The sequence below is a fragment of the Lathamus discolor genome, chromosome 6 (assembly GCF_037157495.1).
Source record: "Lathamus discolor isolate bLatDis1 chromosome 6, bLatDis1.hap1, whole genome shotgun sequence".
Lineage (NCBI taxonomy): Eukaryota > Metazoa > Chordata > Aves > Psittaciformes > Psittacidae > Lathamus > Lathamus discolor.
In genome coordinates, this window is record NC_088889.1 from 28,974,436 (window position 1) to 28,987,299 (window position 12,864).

Genomic DNA, 12,864 nt, shown 5'->3' on the forward strand with positions numbered 1-12,864 from the left:
ATTTTCTCTGCTGCTGTTTCACACAGAGTATTGATGGCGGTGCTGTACTGGGACAGAGTACTTGCCTGTTAAGTCAAGCATCTAGTAGAGGCCAGAAGCCCTAATTTTGCTGCAGCAAAATCACATGTGGCTTGAACACAACAAATTAGCTTCCTTTTGTGGAAAGCGTGGGTCCCACTTCAGTGAACGTTCTGTGTTGATATTTGTGACATAGGTTGGTCAGTAATGTTGTAGCCACATTATTTCTATGTTCTGAATATAAATCCATGCTTGATGAAGTTAATGGACTGTTAAGCCTTCTTCTTCAGGACTCCCTTACAGACGGTTGAGTTGGCCTTTTTTTTTTGTGAAACACGCATAGTTCGGCTCATAGGCAGGAGATATCCAGGAATCTTGCCAGTGAAAATCTCACTTTCTGAATTCCGTAGCCTCAAAGTGTCAGAATCCAAAGAACATGTTGCTGTTGGAGAGATGGCTGTGAGCTGGATGCGCTGCAAACGAAGATCCTTTCTTCTGATAGAGAGCAGAAGGCTGGCTCCTCTCTTGCAGACATCATCACTAGCATTCTACTGGCTGGAGAGTTACTAATACAGACCTTCTGTTCCATACGCTGGGAGTACAAATGCTGCTTTGCTGTCAGCATTTGTAACCACCACTTTGTAATTGGAGAATGGAGTTGGAGGCAATTGTTTTCTTCTGCTAGAAAGTCAGGAGTGTTTTCTTTCTAGAAGACAACAATTTGCAGCACTGAATTCTTGAGAGTGAAATATTCTTCTAAAGACATCATTTAAGCACCATCTTCAGTCAGCTGCCTACACTGGAGATATTCAAGGCCCGCCTGGACAAGTTCCTGTGTGATGTACTGTAGGTTACCCTGCTCTTGCAGGGGGGTTGGACTAGATGATCTTTTGAGGTCCCTTCCAACCCTTGGGATTCTGTGATTCTGTGATTGGGATTCTGTAACAACCACCCAGGCTGGGTCCTAGGGCAAGGGCAATGTGGGTTGTTCTGTAGCCTGGCAGTTGGATGTATTTGAAATGCACTTCCTCAGGTCTTTTATTTTTCTGAGTTGCTCTTTGGTTTGTGTCTTTCAGAAGCGCTCTGGAGGTGTGTGCTCTTTCCTGCATCGAGTGTGCTGGGCAGCACTACCATTGCAACTGCTCCTCTTGCTCCTCCTGCTCCTGGCCTTCCTCCTGCCCCTGGCAGAAGAGACCCACAGCTGCTCTCTGGCCAACAACTTTGCTCGGTCCTTCCACCTGATGCTGAGACACAAGGGCCCACCTCCAACCTAACTTCTTGGCACGGCACAAGGTGGCTGTCAGAAATACACTTTTCAACAATTACAAGTGTTGCAATTTCAGGGCTTCTGACAAGACCATCATATCAACTGGATAGGTCATATAAATGCAACATAAGATTAGTCCACTTTAATCAGGTATATGAGCAAAATTAATATTTTTGCAATATTTTATTATTATGTTTATAATGTGTATATAGAGGTTGTGTAAGTATGTACATATCTATAGGTATAACAAAATGCATATCTGTGGTCAAACTAACATCCACCATCCACTCATCCATTGTTTAAGGATAATCCTGCAATGTTTCTGTTTCCACCATCTTTCGGCAAGGAATACTGAAAGATGGTTTTGTTACAGGGGCTTTGGGGTGATTTTAAAAGTCAGATTCTTGTTTACAACTGAAGTCAGAGCAGGTATGAGAAGATATGGACATGCACCAGAGTGCAAGCTGGAGAGCAGGCACAGTAGAATAAAGTTTGAATACAGTGGCTGACACTCAGCCCAAGGAAAATTGGAACTATTCTATTTGAAATCTTGGGCTGGGGTTGGTTTGGGGTTTTTTTCAGTATCAGGATGCAGGGATTGCAGGAGGTAATAGAAATGTTTCTACTGACTTCAATAGGAGTGGGGGTGGGCGTCCTCTTGTTCTCACTTTTCAGATTTCTTTTCAAGTTACTGTGTTCTCCAGCCCACCTGAATCAGCAGAGGTAGAATACAGTAGAAAGAAAGCAAGGAAAAAAGTATATATATATATATATATATATACACACACACACACATATATGTAATATATATATTTTATATATATTTAATATATATATATTTAGCATCTCTATAGCAGGAGAACTTTTAAAATCAGGTCATAATTTTCTGAACAAATTTGTGAGCACTGAACAAAACCTTGTGTTTTGTCTTTATAAAAAGCAGTGGGTTTGTTGGGTTGTTTTTTGTTTATGGGATTTTGTGGTTTGGTTTGTTGGGGTTGTTTTACATTGTAAAGAGGCATTTCATAATGGATCATAAAGCCTGAACAGTGTGATGCAGCCTGGCTTAGTGTCATCAAAGCAAAAGTTGGAAGTACTTTAATAATACCACCCTGTAAACAAGATTCTTTCCTAGGATGTTTTTTAGTATTAATGGTTTGTTAAACTAATATAAACTGATTGATTGTATCAAAGACAGTCAAGCATTGATTTCTGTATAGCCTAAGATAATGACAACTTGCCATTTATTTACCTAAGCTTATGCCTGATCTATCAGATTTTTGAATGTATTTTTTTACATTGCCTTTAATTTAAAACCAATTCTCACTGTACTGTGATGCAGCCATTCCTAGTAGTGTTTTTACCCAATTGACTCATGAGAGAAAAGGTAATTTCTACAATTTTGTGCCATTTCTGAGATCTATCCCTTGGCATCTTATGTTTTTAGCCACAGTAGTAATCATGGAAAAAAATGTATTAACAGAAGAAACAGTTACTTTCCCATTCTGGCAGTATTGCAGAGGAACCTGTCTTCGGGGTATCAGTGTGGTGTATTCAATATTGTTTTCCAAATAAGTTCCAAAATAGTATTAAATTTGTGGTACAGGTAAATTATGTAGTAGCTGAGAGACTGAAGGAGGAAGTCACACTTTAACAAAACCGCGAAAGTTTTGCTAAAGGAGCAAACATAGGTAGAACAGGGAGGCATAGCAGCAAGGAGCTCATTATGGTCACATGAGGGAGAACAGGCAGATGTGAAAGAGAGCTAATTAAGCTAAGAGATGAGAGGTGTCCAACAATTTATAAAGCCTAAGAAATGGAGTCACGGTGAACACAGAGGACTAGAGTGTGGGCTCTATGGAGGAAAAATGTGAATCTTTTTGGTTCCCTCTCTCTGCTACAGTATTGGTACTACTGCATATTAAGTAGTTTTTCTTCAGTAAGGTTTAAAATGGGGCAAGTAATAGGGACTCTACCAGTGTTCTGAAGAGTCTCTTCCACCACTAAGACTCTGTGACTGTGTTCCTAATAATGCTTCCAACTACACTAGGTTTGCTAGAGTTGGATGAAAATTCTGATAAAGTGGAGAGCAAATTAGATGGGCGAGAGCAGGCATGGTGAAGGTATTTAGGTAGAGTGCACAGGGAGCATGAGGAGGAGCTGACATGATGCTGATTAAAACCTGACTGTCAGGAGGTAGCAGAAGAGCTTTAAAGAGCAGGCAGAGCGGGGCTGGAAGCAGAAATGTGAGGAGAGAGAATGTACGCTAAGCAATCAGACATTCACATCTAAATGGGAAGCAAAGGAAGGTCTGTGATTTCTTTCATGAAGGAGGCAGATGGAGAGGAGCTATAATTTGTCTGAGAATGGGGCAGATGAATTCCTTCTTTGCAACGGTTCTTTCTGGTGACAGAGGACATACCTCCTCTCCTCTGATTAGCTGTGCAAGAGCCATGAGCATTCCCACAGCGTTCCTCTAAAAATTGCTGCCAGCCCTGAGGGAATGAACCCCTGTGCCTGGACAGCGAGCTAATCATTACACACATCTCCATTTCAAATTAAATGCACCAGTAGTTAGAAGCGTGGGGGAAGAAGGGCAGTAACAAAACTTCCTGTATGTGGTTGTGGATATTTTTACTTGTGCACACACTTTTCTGCGCCATACCTACATTGCACTTCTCTGGCTTTTGGTGAGCTGTTCCAAGTTAATTTCCAAAGCAAAATGCCAGTGAGAAAGTAAAAATAACGAGAAATAGTATAGCTGAAAGTGAAAATCAGTAGGGAGAGAGACAAGTTTTTCTATAAAAGCACAAAATTTCACATCAGATTTCTTTCTGCCCAGTCTGACCTGAATGATTTTTATGGGTTCACAAATGCATTTGACACCACAAAAGTATGGAACCAAAGGATAAAATTTCTGTGGAGTGGTCCATAACAGAACAACTGCATTGTTACCTTGATGTTTCAGTGTTGTGGCAGGTTTAAAAGAATCCCCAAAATAACAACAACAAAAAACATCTGAAACCAACCGACCAAAAAAACCAAAAAACAAAATTAGAAACACGCTTTTGCCACTGGGTTTACATTCAGTTTATTTCTGAGCTTGTAAACTGTTTGTGCATCTAGCTCAGGCCACGTAGCCTGTGCTGGATGGTGATATCCACAGAGCAGAGCTCTTGGGTGTCTCTCCAAGCTCTTTTTGCCTGCACTGTTGGATCCAGTATTTGATCAACCACGTTAATGACCCTTCAGCACTGAAGGCAAAACCCTGCACTCCAGTGCCCATGTGTTAAAGTAAGAATTCTGCACAGCCCCAGAGGTACACCTCAAACAAAGTCTTTGGAGTGAAAGCAAGCCTAATCATAGGATCATAGAATTGGCTAGGTTGGAAGAGACCTTTAAGATCATCAAGTCCAACCTTTACCCAAGGACTGCCAAGTCCACCACTAAACCATGTCACTGAGGGCCTCATCTACGCAGGTTTTGTACACCCTCAAGGACAGTGATTCCACCACTTCCCTGGGCAGCCTGTTCCAATACTTGACAAACCTTTTTGTAAAGAAATTTTTCCTAATATCCAGTCTAATCCTCCCCTGGTGCAGCTTGAGGCCATTACGTCTTGTCCTATCACTTGTTACTTGGGAGAACAGACCAGCCACCTCCTCTCTCTATCCTCCTTTTGGGTAGTTGTAGAGAGCGGCAAGGCACTTCGTAAGCCTTCTCTTCCTCACATTAAACAATCCCAGTTCCCTCAGCCGTTCCTTGTAAGACTTGTGCTCCAGGCCCTGCACCAGATTTGTTGCACTTCTGAGTTATAATTGTAATTGATTTTGTATCCAGATGCTTTCAACAGAATTTTCCATGACTACAATACAGTGAGGCAGAAAATTGCTATTGTGCCACGTGTCTATTAATAGCCCTTTCTCTAATTCCAGCTAGCACTTTAGGTTGTATTAAATGTTATTTATATATGCCCATGCCAGAAATCTCCATATGAAAATCATTTTCAATTCTGTGCATACACATTAAAAAGGTATTCTCCTTCCTTTTAGCACAGAATCCCCAGAGCAGTCATGATTTCTGCCAATTACTAGCTTTTTTGCCCTGATTGAGATACTTAATAATTTCAAGAATTTAGGCCTGAAAAGCAAGCTATGAGCGTAACTAACAAAACCACTTAATGGTCACTGAATAATCTGGATAGATTTTAGAATGTCTTTCTGATTCTCCTTAATCCTTTTCACTTGGGGTAGTTGAAGACCTCTGATTCGGAGAAAACTCCAGGAACAAACTTCCCAACAAAGTTTTCAAGCTGACAAGCAGGTATTCTTTATTGCAGCGTTGGGAGACACAGGGTATAGCTCCTCCTAACGTGTGTCTCTCTGTTGCTACACAGGCCATCCTTATATAGTCCCTGGGCATACATACATTACATCATTTTCCAGAAAGTTCCCCGCATGCATACAGAATTGTGGTGGTGGTCTCTGAGGGTCGTTTACTTCTTCCAACAGTCTTCATCACTTCTGGCAGCCTTTGGAGCACACGCAGTAGATGCTCATACCAGTTTAATTGGTTCGTTAGCACCAGAGACATAATAATCCTCCTATCCTCCTACTTATCAGTTAGTTTAACTGTAGCCCATCCTGGACACCTGCCATTCCCAGATACTCCTTATCCCTGTGTCCTGTTCTTCTAGACTGCTTTTCTTAAAACTGTGTCAACTATAACAATTTATCTTGCACAAGAATGCTCAGTGTGTTCTCTAGCTGCATTCTATTTTTTTTTTCTATGTATCATGCACTTTAGTAATTTTCCATTGCTACTGTTACAAAGCCATCAAACTTCACATTACTTAAAACTGATTCTAAAGGTTTATATATTCCATTTTGTGATTTTGTGTCCCCCTTGTCTCACCTCAAACAGATGTTTCAAAAAATACCCATCACTCAATAAGCAGATGGTAATCTCTCCATGTCAGAAGAAATAGTATGTTCTCTTTAGCTGCTCTAGGAGCTCAGGAGTTTGCTCTGTCTTATCTCCTCTTCAGCATTAAATAGGAATTGTTTTATTTTTATGTGTGTGCATACACATCTCATTAGCACTAAAGATATTTGAAGAGTGAGTTCATATACAGGAGTTCTTGTAACCTGTGTCAGCAAATGAGTGCATTGTCTTCTTTTCTCCAGAAAAAATGGAACTGCTATATGGTAGAGATTCCCAGAGCAAACAAAACCTTTAGGAATAATTGAAGATTACACACTGAAATTAAATTAGCCACCCTGCTAAACTGGAGAGATAGTTTTGCCTTTCAAGAAGTGCTGGTATAAATACCCCAATAAAAATATCTTTGCCAGGCATCGTACATGTCTTTCAGGTCATAGGTTATGTACCATCTGGCTGTAAGAACTGCTTTTGGAGACTTTACTCTCTATTGGACAGTATCAGTTGCTAGTCTGCAGCTGAAAACATGTTTGCTCAATGAACTGCATCAGCTTCTTTCAGAGTCACTGAGGGCTGTTGAGGTTATTCTTAGTACTCAGATCGTTGACCTGCTCTGAGCCAGTATAAGTTTATTTCATTAATCTATCTGTCAGCAGTTGGCAACTCTCAGAAACCAGTTTATTAAAATACTAAAGATAATATTGTTGATAGAGGCATCATGATTCAGTCAGAAACCAGTCTTATTATTTTTGTCATATTTAAACATAATTATCTATTGGTCATGCTGCGTTATAAACAGATTAGTTGTAGGTGTTGGGTAACTGAGTGGTATGTTTTAGGCACAAATGACTTTTTTGACTTTCACACACTGAGAATTGTCGGTTCATTTTGCACTTTCACAGTGGTAAAACAAAACAGACCAAAAGTTCTTGAATGTAGCATTTGAAAAGAAAAATGTAAATCAGGATGGAATAACCTGTCATGCAGTCTATTTTTGTTATTATCTTTTGTCTATCCAATTTAAAATATTAATGCGTCTACCAGAGGGTTATCAGTAGATCTGGAAAGGAAAGGGATGTATATCAGGAATATACCAATTCAAGCAGCAGCCTACATGGTGCCTGTGTTACCAAACCTAGTTCAGCAATTGCCAGATTTTAGCTCATTGTACCTGTGGGCTAGCCAGTTTCCTCCTAGTAAAGCATGGGTGAGGTGAAACTGCACAGATTAAGGTACAACATCCCAGTGGACACAGCAAGAGGTATTAGGTCTTCAAAAGGCAATCTGGTATCTTGATGCAAGAGTTGAACATGTAGATTTGGCATGATGAGAGCAACCCAGGACTAGTGACATAGGATCAAGGGTTAGTTGTCCTCCTCTGCCAGACAAAATTTTGACAGTGTCCTCACTGTCCAGTTTCACATCCCTGACTGTGGAAGGAGGCTCCCCTGAGGGTGGTACACTCTAGCTGAGATTTGAGCCTTGGGAGTGTTCTTTTCATTAAATGCAGGAGAAACTGTTAAATCAAACCCCTCAGTGACAGATTAATGGTAAGTGGTGGGTGCTGATGCTCCAGGAAAAGATGCAGGAAATGCATAGAATAATAGTCATGAAGGCTTCTGTTCAATTCTTAGGAACTAGAGATTCGTTGTAGAACTGAAGTGGGAGGTTTTCTGTTCCTTTGCAAGTAAATGCCAGGTGTTGCCTTTAGTTTTCTGGATTTTGAGGACAAGTCTGTTCAGTGCCTTACTGAATGCTAGTGGCTTTCTGGCTTCAGAGCCATTTATGGCACTGAGTTCTACATCCTTCCTATGAGGTGTGTGAAAAGGTATTCCCCTGAATTGGTTTTGAATCAGAAAGCTTTTGTTTAGCAGTGGGGGCTGTTTTTTTTTTCCCTCTTTGGCCTCTGCATGTTGAATTCAAGGAAGCAGAAAGACCAACACTACCCTGTCCAGACCATGCTTTGTCTTTCCTTCTTTTATCAGAGAGGGGAGATTTGGCTTGGTCTCCTTCCTGAAGTAAATGATCTCAGTCTTCTCTGCTTCTTTTCATATTACAGTTCTTCCATATCCTTGATCATTCCTGTCACCTTTCTCTTAACTGTCTCTGGTGCCAGTCCTTCCTCCATACGTACAGAAAAATTCTGATGCTGTTTCAGTAAATTGAAATTCGATACATTTTTCTCCCGTCGACAGTCCTCCTGCAGGTTCTCTGCCTGTTTCTGCTGTCCCTGTGTCACAACAGCCTTCATTGCTATCTGAGGGGACTCTGGTCCTGGCCACCCATCTCTTCCATGTCTCCTGGCCCTGTCCTGCCCTCATTTGCCTTCTGTGTTGGCTCAGGGACTGGCTTTAATATTCACATCTGCAGATGGGAGTGCAAAGGTGTTGCTTGACGAACAATTATTAATAATGAAAGCCTTGCCATTAGCATTGTTCTTAACCTGCCCAGACCCTTTTCTCTCTAAGCAGATTTTGATGTGTAATCCCATTACTGCATGCAGAAAAATGCCCCTTTATCAGCGAGGATGGCTGGTGTTTTGGTTTCAGCTCTATTATCCTTGCATTGTCACTGGCTGTGAAAGCGCTCCCATGTACTGCTGGGCCCAAGGCTCCAAGATGTGTGCCCTTGAGCAGCCAGGGGTGTTTGAATGTGCTGTTGTGCACCCTAATGAACCAGGACCATTTTTTAACTTCTGAGCTGGGGAAAAGGGGCGGGGGGGGGGGGGGGGGGGGAAGAAAGAGAAAGAAAATGGTCACTTTGGTCACTTTTAAAAAACTGATTTCACAACTCATTTGTCAAGCCCTATAGCAAACCATTTATTTTAGCTCCTTTTTGCTCCATCAAAAGCTGTATGTTAAAAGGGAGAGGTGAATTTTGAGAGGCTGGGAACTGAAGGCAGGCTGCAGTGCCACCCGCCCTCACTGGCACTTTCCCGGGAGGCCTCCAGCCACAGTTCAGGGGTAGGAGCTGTTATTTTTCCTGAAGTGGCTCTGCTTTGAAAATCAAATTATTTCTTTTGTCAAGTCCAATAAACCTGGAACACCACAGACTTTGTTTCACTACAGATATGAATGAATGCCTCTGTACAGTACTTTCTGTTGCCATGAAATATATATGTATGTATATATATATGTATATATATATATGTAATGGGGAGTGTAATTATTGCTCTACTTAAAGGTGACATTCCACTTCAGTGTAACTTTCAAGTGCAGCTTATAAGAGAAACCTTGACTTAAAGAGAAGCTGGAAGAGTTTAGAGGTATGTGTTTTAATAAGCTTTAATGAGCTTTAATGAACTTTAATAAGCTTGGAGTTAGGGCTGCAGTTTCTAAGACAAAAAGAATCCAAGATGATTTTCCCATCACTTTCTCAGGTCAGACCCTGTAAGAGTTTAACCTGGGAGTCACTGCTTGAGCACTGGTTGTTCTTAAGGGTATTTGGATGCTGCATAGTACTAACTCTGTGTCTGTCCCCAGACACCAATCTTTATTCAGTACATATACTTGACCGGAAGGCGAAAGACACAACTTTGTCTTCCTCCAAGACCCTGATGGTCTTCTTTTTTCTTTTGATTTGTGCTAATTGAGCTTATTGGGTGATCCCAGGAGGGCACACTCCACCTGCCCAGCGTCAGAGCTTCCTTTCCAGCAGCATACCACCTTCTCATTTGTTTACTTGGGTATACTGGACCACTGTGAGGCAATTACACAAGCAATAACATGGGTGTTGCATTTTCCTGTCGTTGCCTTTTGTAAGACATAACACACCACTGACATTGAAAAGGGGTACGAGACTCAGAAGCTGCATTGCTGTTTGCTAGCAATATAACCAATGTACCATGCTTCTACAGGGGACCTGTCCTCACTCCTCAAAGCAGCTGGCTGTCTTGGGCCCAATTTAATTCACAAGGCCAGATTATAAACAATCTTGGATCCCTTCACCAACACTCCATCAATCTTGCTTCCATCAGTTTTTGTGCTTTTGCTTAGTTTCAAGCTAGAAGAAAGTTTAAAGAAATGTGCTAAGCCCCCCATATAGGGTGAGTAAATATCCCATTTATTTCACAAAAATTACAACAAAATGAGGGGACTTACTCCATCTTGTACAGAATTAATAAGTAGTTACATTGGACATATTAAAAACTTATTAAGAACAGCTTGGAGTGAAGTTTCTGCAGTCAAACTGTTCTCTGTTTTTCATTTAAAAATCAACAAATACTGAGGTACATTTTGCCACCTTCTCATAGAAGTGACCTGAAACTGAACTGTGAATCCTCCTGCATGAGAGTTCACTGAAGCAGATGGAAATTTCACCAGAATGTCCCATGTTAGATCACCCACCTCTGGGCAGAAAGGAAACGTAAGGTTGTGCACAAGAGAAACTCCTTTTGTGAATGGTTTTAAAGTCCTTCAGATCTCCTATCTACTTCCAAATGTTGCTAATGGGAAGGATCAGAAACCTTCCCATGAACCCTGTGGATTTTGTGTGTTGAAGTCCCTGGCCTGAATTCAGGTCTCCACCTCAGCTTCAAGTAAATGTTAATATTCAAGTAGAACAAAAACGTTAGAGGCAATTACAGCATGAACATCTCTTCTTGTTTATGTATAGTAGCTGATAGCAGAGTCTGTAATAATAATCTGTGTTTATACGTGTGCTTTTCAATGTAACAGTTGGGTACAAAATACTTTTTAACTGTCACAAGAAAGTAACTGGATTGATGTCACTTTTTGCTTGTATGAATACAATTATTTGCTTTGCAGGGACAAGTTCCACTTTTGTCATGTTATTTATGATTTTTAAATACACTTGTGATAAATTAGGCTCTTTTCTAAGGTAAATAATACTGGAGCCAAGCAGCTCTCTGTACGTGTGCATGTTATCACAGCTGATATCAAATCCAAGTCAGACTCCTTGTCTTGCTTGGACCTTTCCTTAACCTTTCTGGCTTATTCAGGGAAATGCAGACCAGTCTATTTTCTTACTTAACATACAGCGTTTTGAAAAGCTGAACTTATTTTTTAAATCCTTTCTTTTTACAATTATTGATTCAGAAAGACTGTAACAATCATATTTTTCTAAACTGCCAATTGCTTGTGTTGGGAAATTATGTATAGATATATATTTTATTCTACAGATTTCTGTGTAGTTTTGAAACTCTGTTTTCATATATATCCTCCTGTTTGCTGAATTTATCTCAAAAAGCTGTAAGCTTCTGTGTACTGATCTATGAAAATGTGTAAAAATGTAGCTGCATAAAAAGACTGACTTTTATTTTTTACTTAAATTGTTAGAGCTAAGTTATCCTTAGTGTTACACCATGCAAGATGTACTGGAAGAAATCAGGTGATTGTTTCAAAATGCTGGACAGTGTTACGTGACACTTCCTAAAATGCCTCGACTGAAAGGCAGGAGAATTTACCCTAGAAATGGTGCCATTTCAGGGCGTGGTTCTACAGTTTATTCACTGTTTAGGCCCTTATTTCAAAATTACTCCCATGAAATTTGATGGGAAATATTAAAAAATAAGAGCCTATGATTTGTGAATAGCAGTGATAGAATAAAGGTCTTTTCTAATGAAGAACGGGTCCTTTTAACCAGTTGAAAGGCTGTATTTTGAGTACTTCAGGACAACTTCTAGTGTTTTTTTCTGCACTGTGGACTCCTGCTGTATATTCTGGATTTATTCCATAGCTGAAATGCCAGATTAAATCCATCGAAGCCTCATGCACAGATGAACTTCATAGAAAGCTGCAGTGAAATGTTGCAGAAAATGGCCTGATCTCATTCTTCAGAGCAATAGTTAAAGTAACTCACAGCCTTGGCTTCTGTGCACCTGTGAAGCAGAGGCCCTTGCTTTGTACCTTGGCTGTGGTGTAACATGGAAGGATTTCTGCTCTCTGCCTGGGAAATACTGTCTATTCCTCAACCTAGTTAGAAGCATAATATTTTCTCAAGTAAAAAAATCTGATTCTGTAAGACTCATGGAGGAGTTAAAGGGCGGCTGGGACCTGCAATCAGGCCACATTATTCCAAAATTTTATCCCTCAATGAAAAAAAAAAAAATGATGTGGCTTTTCTGTTTGCAAGTAGGACAAAGAGACTGGAAATCCATTACCCCAAGCCCTAGCCTTGTGACTGTTCTGTGATGCTCCACTGTTTCCAATGAGCTATGTTGAATTAGATTATAAAATCAGAGTATTTTATTGCATGTGTCCTTTTTTGTAATGAAATATAGTTATATCTGATGTTGCAGTTATAATGCAGTAAATAAACACATATGTATTTCTTTTTAAGGACTTTTTAATTATTCTGGGGAGGTGGTTTCACATTTTTGCTGTGCTTATTTCTTACCATCTGAATACTTGGGCTGACCTAGAAATACCCAGAACAAGTGAAGCAAGGATAAAATTTGCTGCTGCCTGTCTTGTCGGCCCATGTACTACTGAAAGAAGATTGTGCTGAATGTACCTACTTCATTCTAGCCCTTTAATTGAAAATACCAGTTTTTCTATAAGACTGTGCAGTTGTTTGAATAGAATTGCCCCCACAAAATCTATTTGCTAACTCACATTGCAATTCAGTATGATTTCTTCTGGTGCTGGCCTCTGATGCTCTCAGTAGGGTTCCCCAAG

The 12,864-nt window shown here is 40.3% G+C and overlaps 1 protein-coding gene across 3 annotated transcripts in view; it reads left to right on the forward strand.

Annotated features, from left to right (window-relative positions):
- The window catches only part of SYNE3 (spectrin repeat containing nuclear envelope family member 3), a 72,527-nt gene extending 60,002 nt beyond the window's left edge, over window positions 1–12,525 (forward strand). For 2 of the 3 annotated variants that reach the window (XM_065685489.1, XM_065685487.1), the window contains exons 18-19: window positions 1,095–1,435; window positions 9,410–12,525. In XM_065685489.1, the coding sequence (XP_065541561.1) occupies window positions 1,095–1,292 (198 nt within the window). In that variant the 3' untranslated portion in view covers window positions 1,293–1,435; window positions 9,410–12,525. The remainder of the gene's footprint in view (window positions 1–1,094; window positions 1,436–9,409) is intronic. The other variant, XM_065685493.1, reaches the window with a different exon arrangement.
- The last annotated feature ends 339 nt before the right edge of the window (window positions 12,526–12,864 follow it).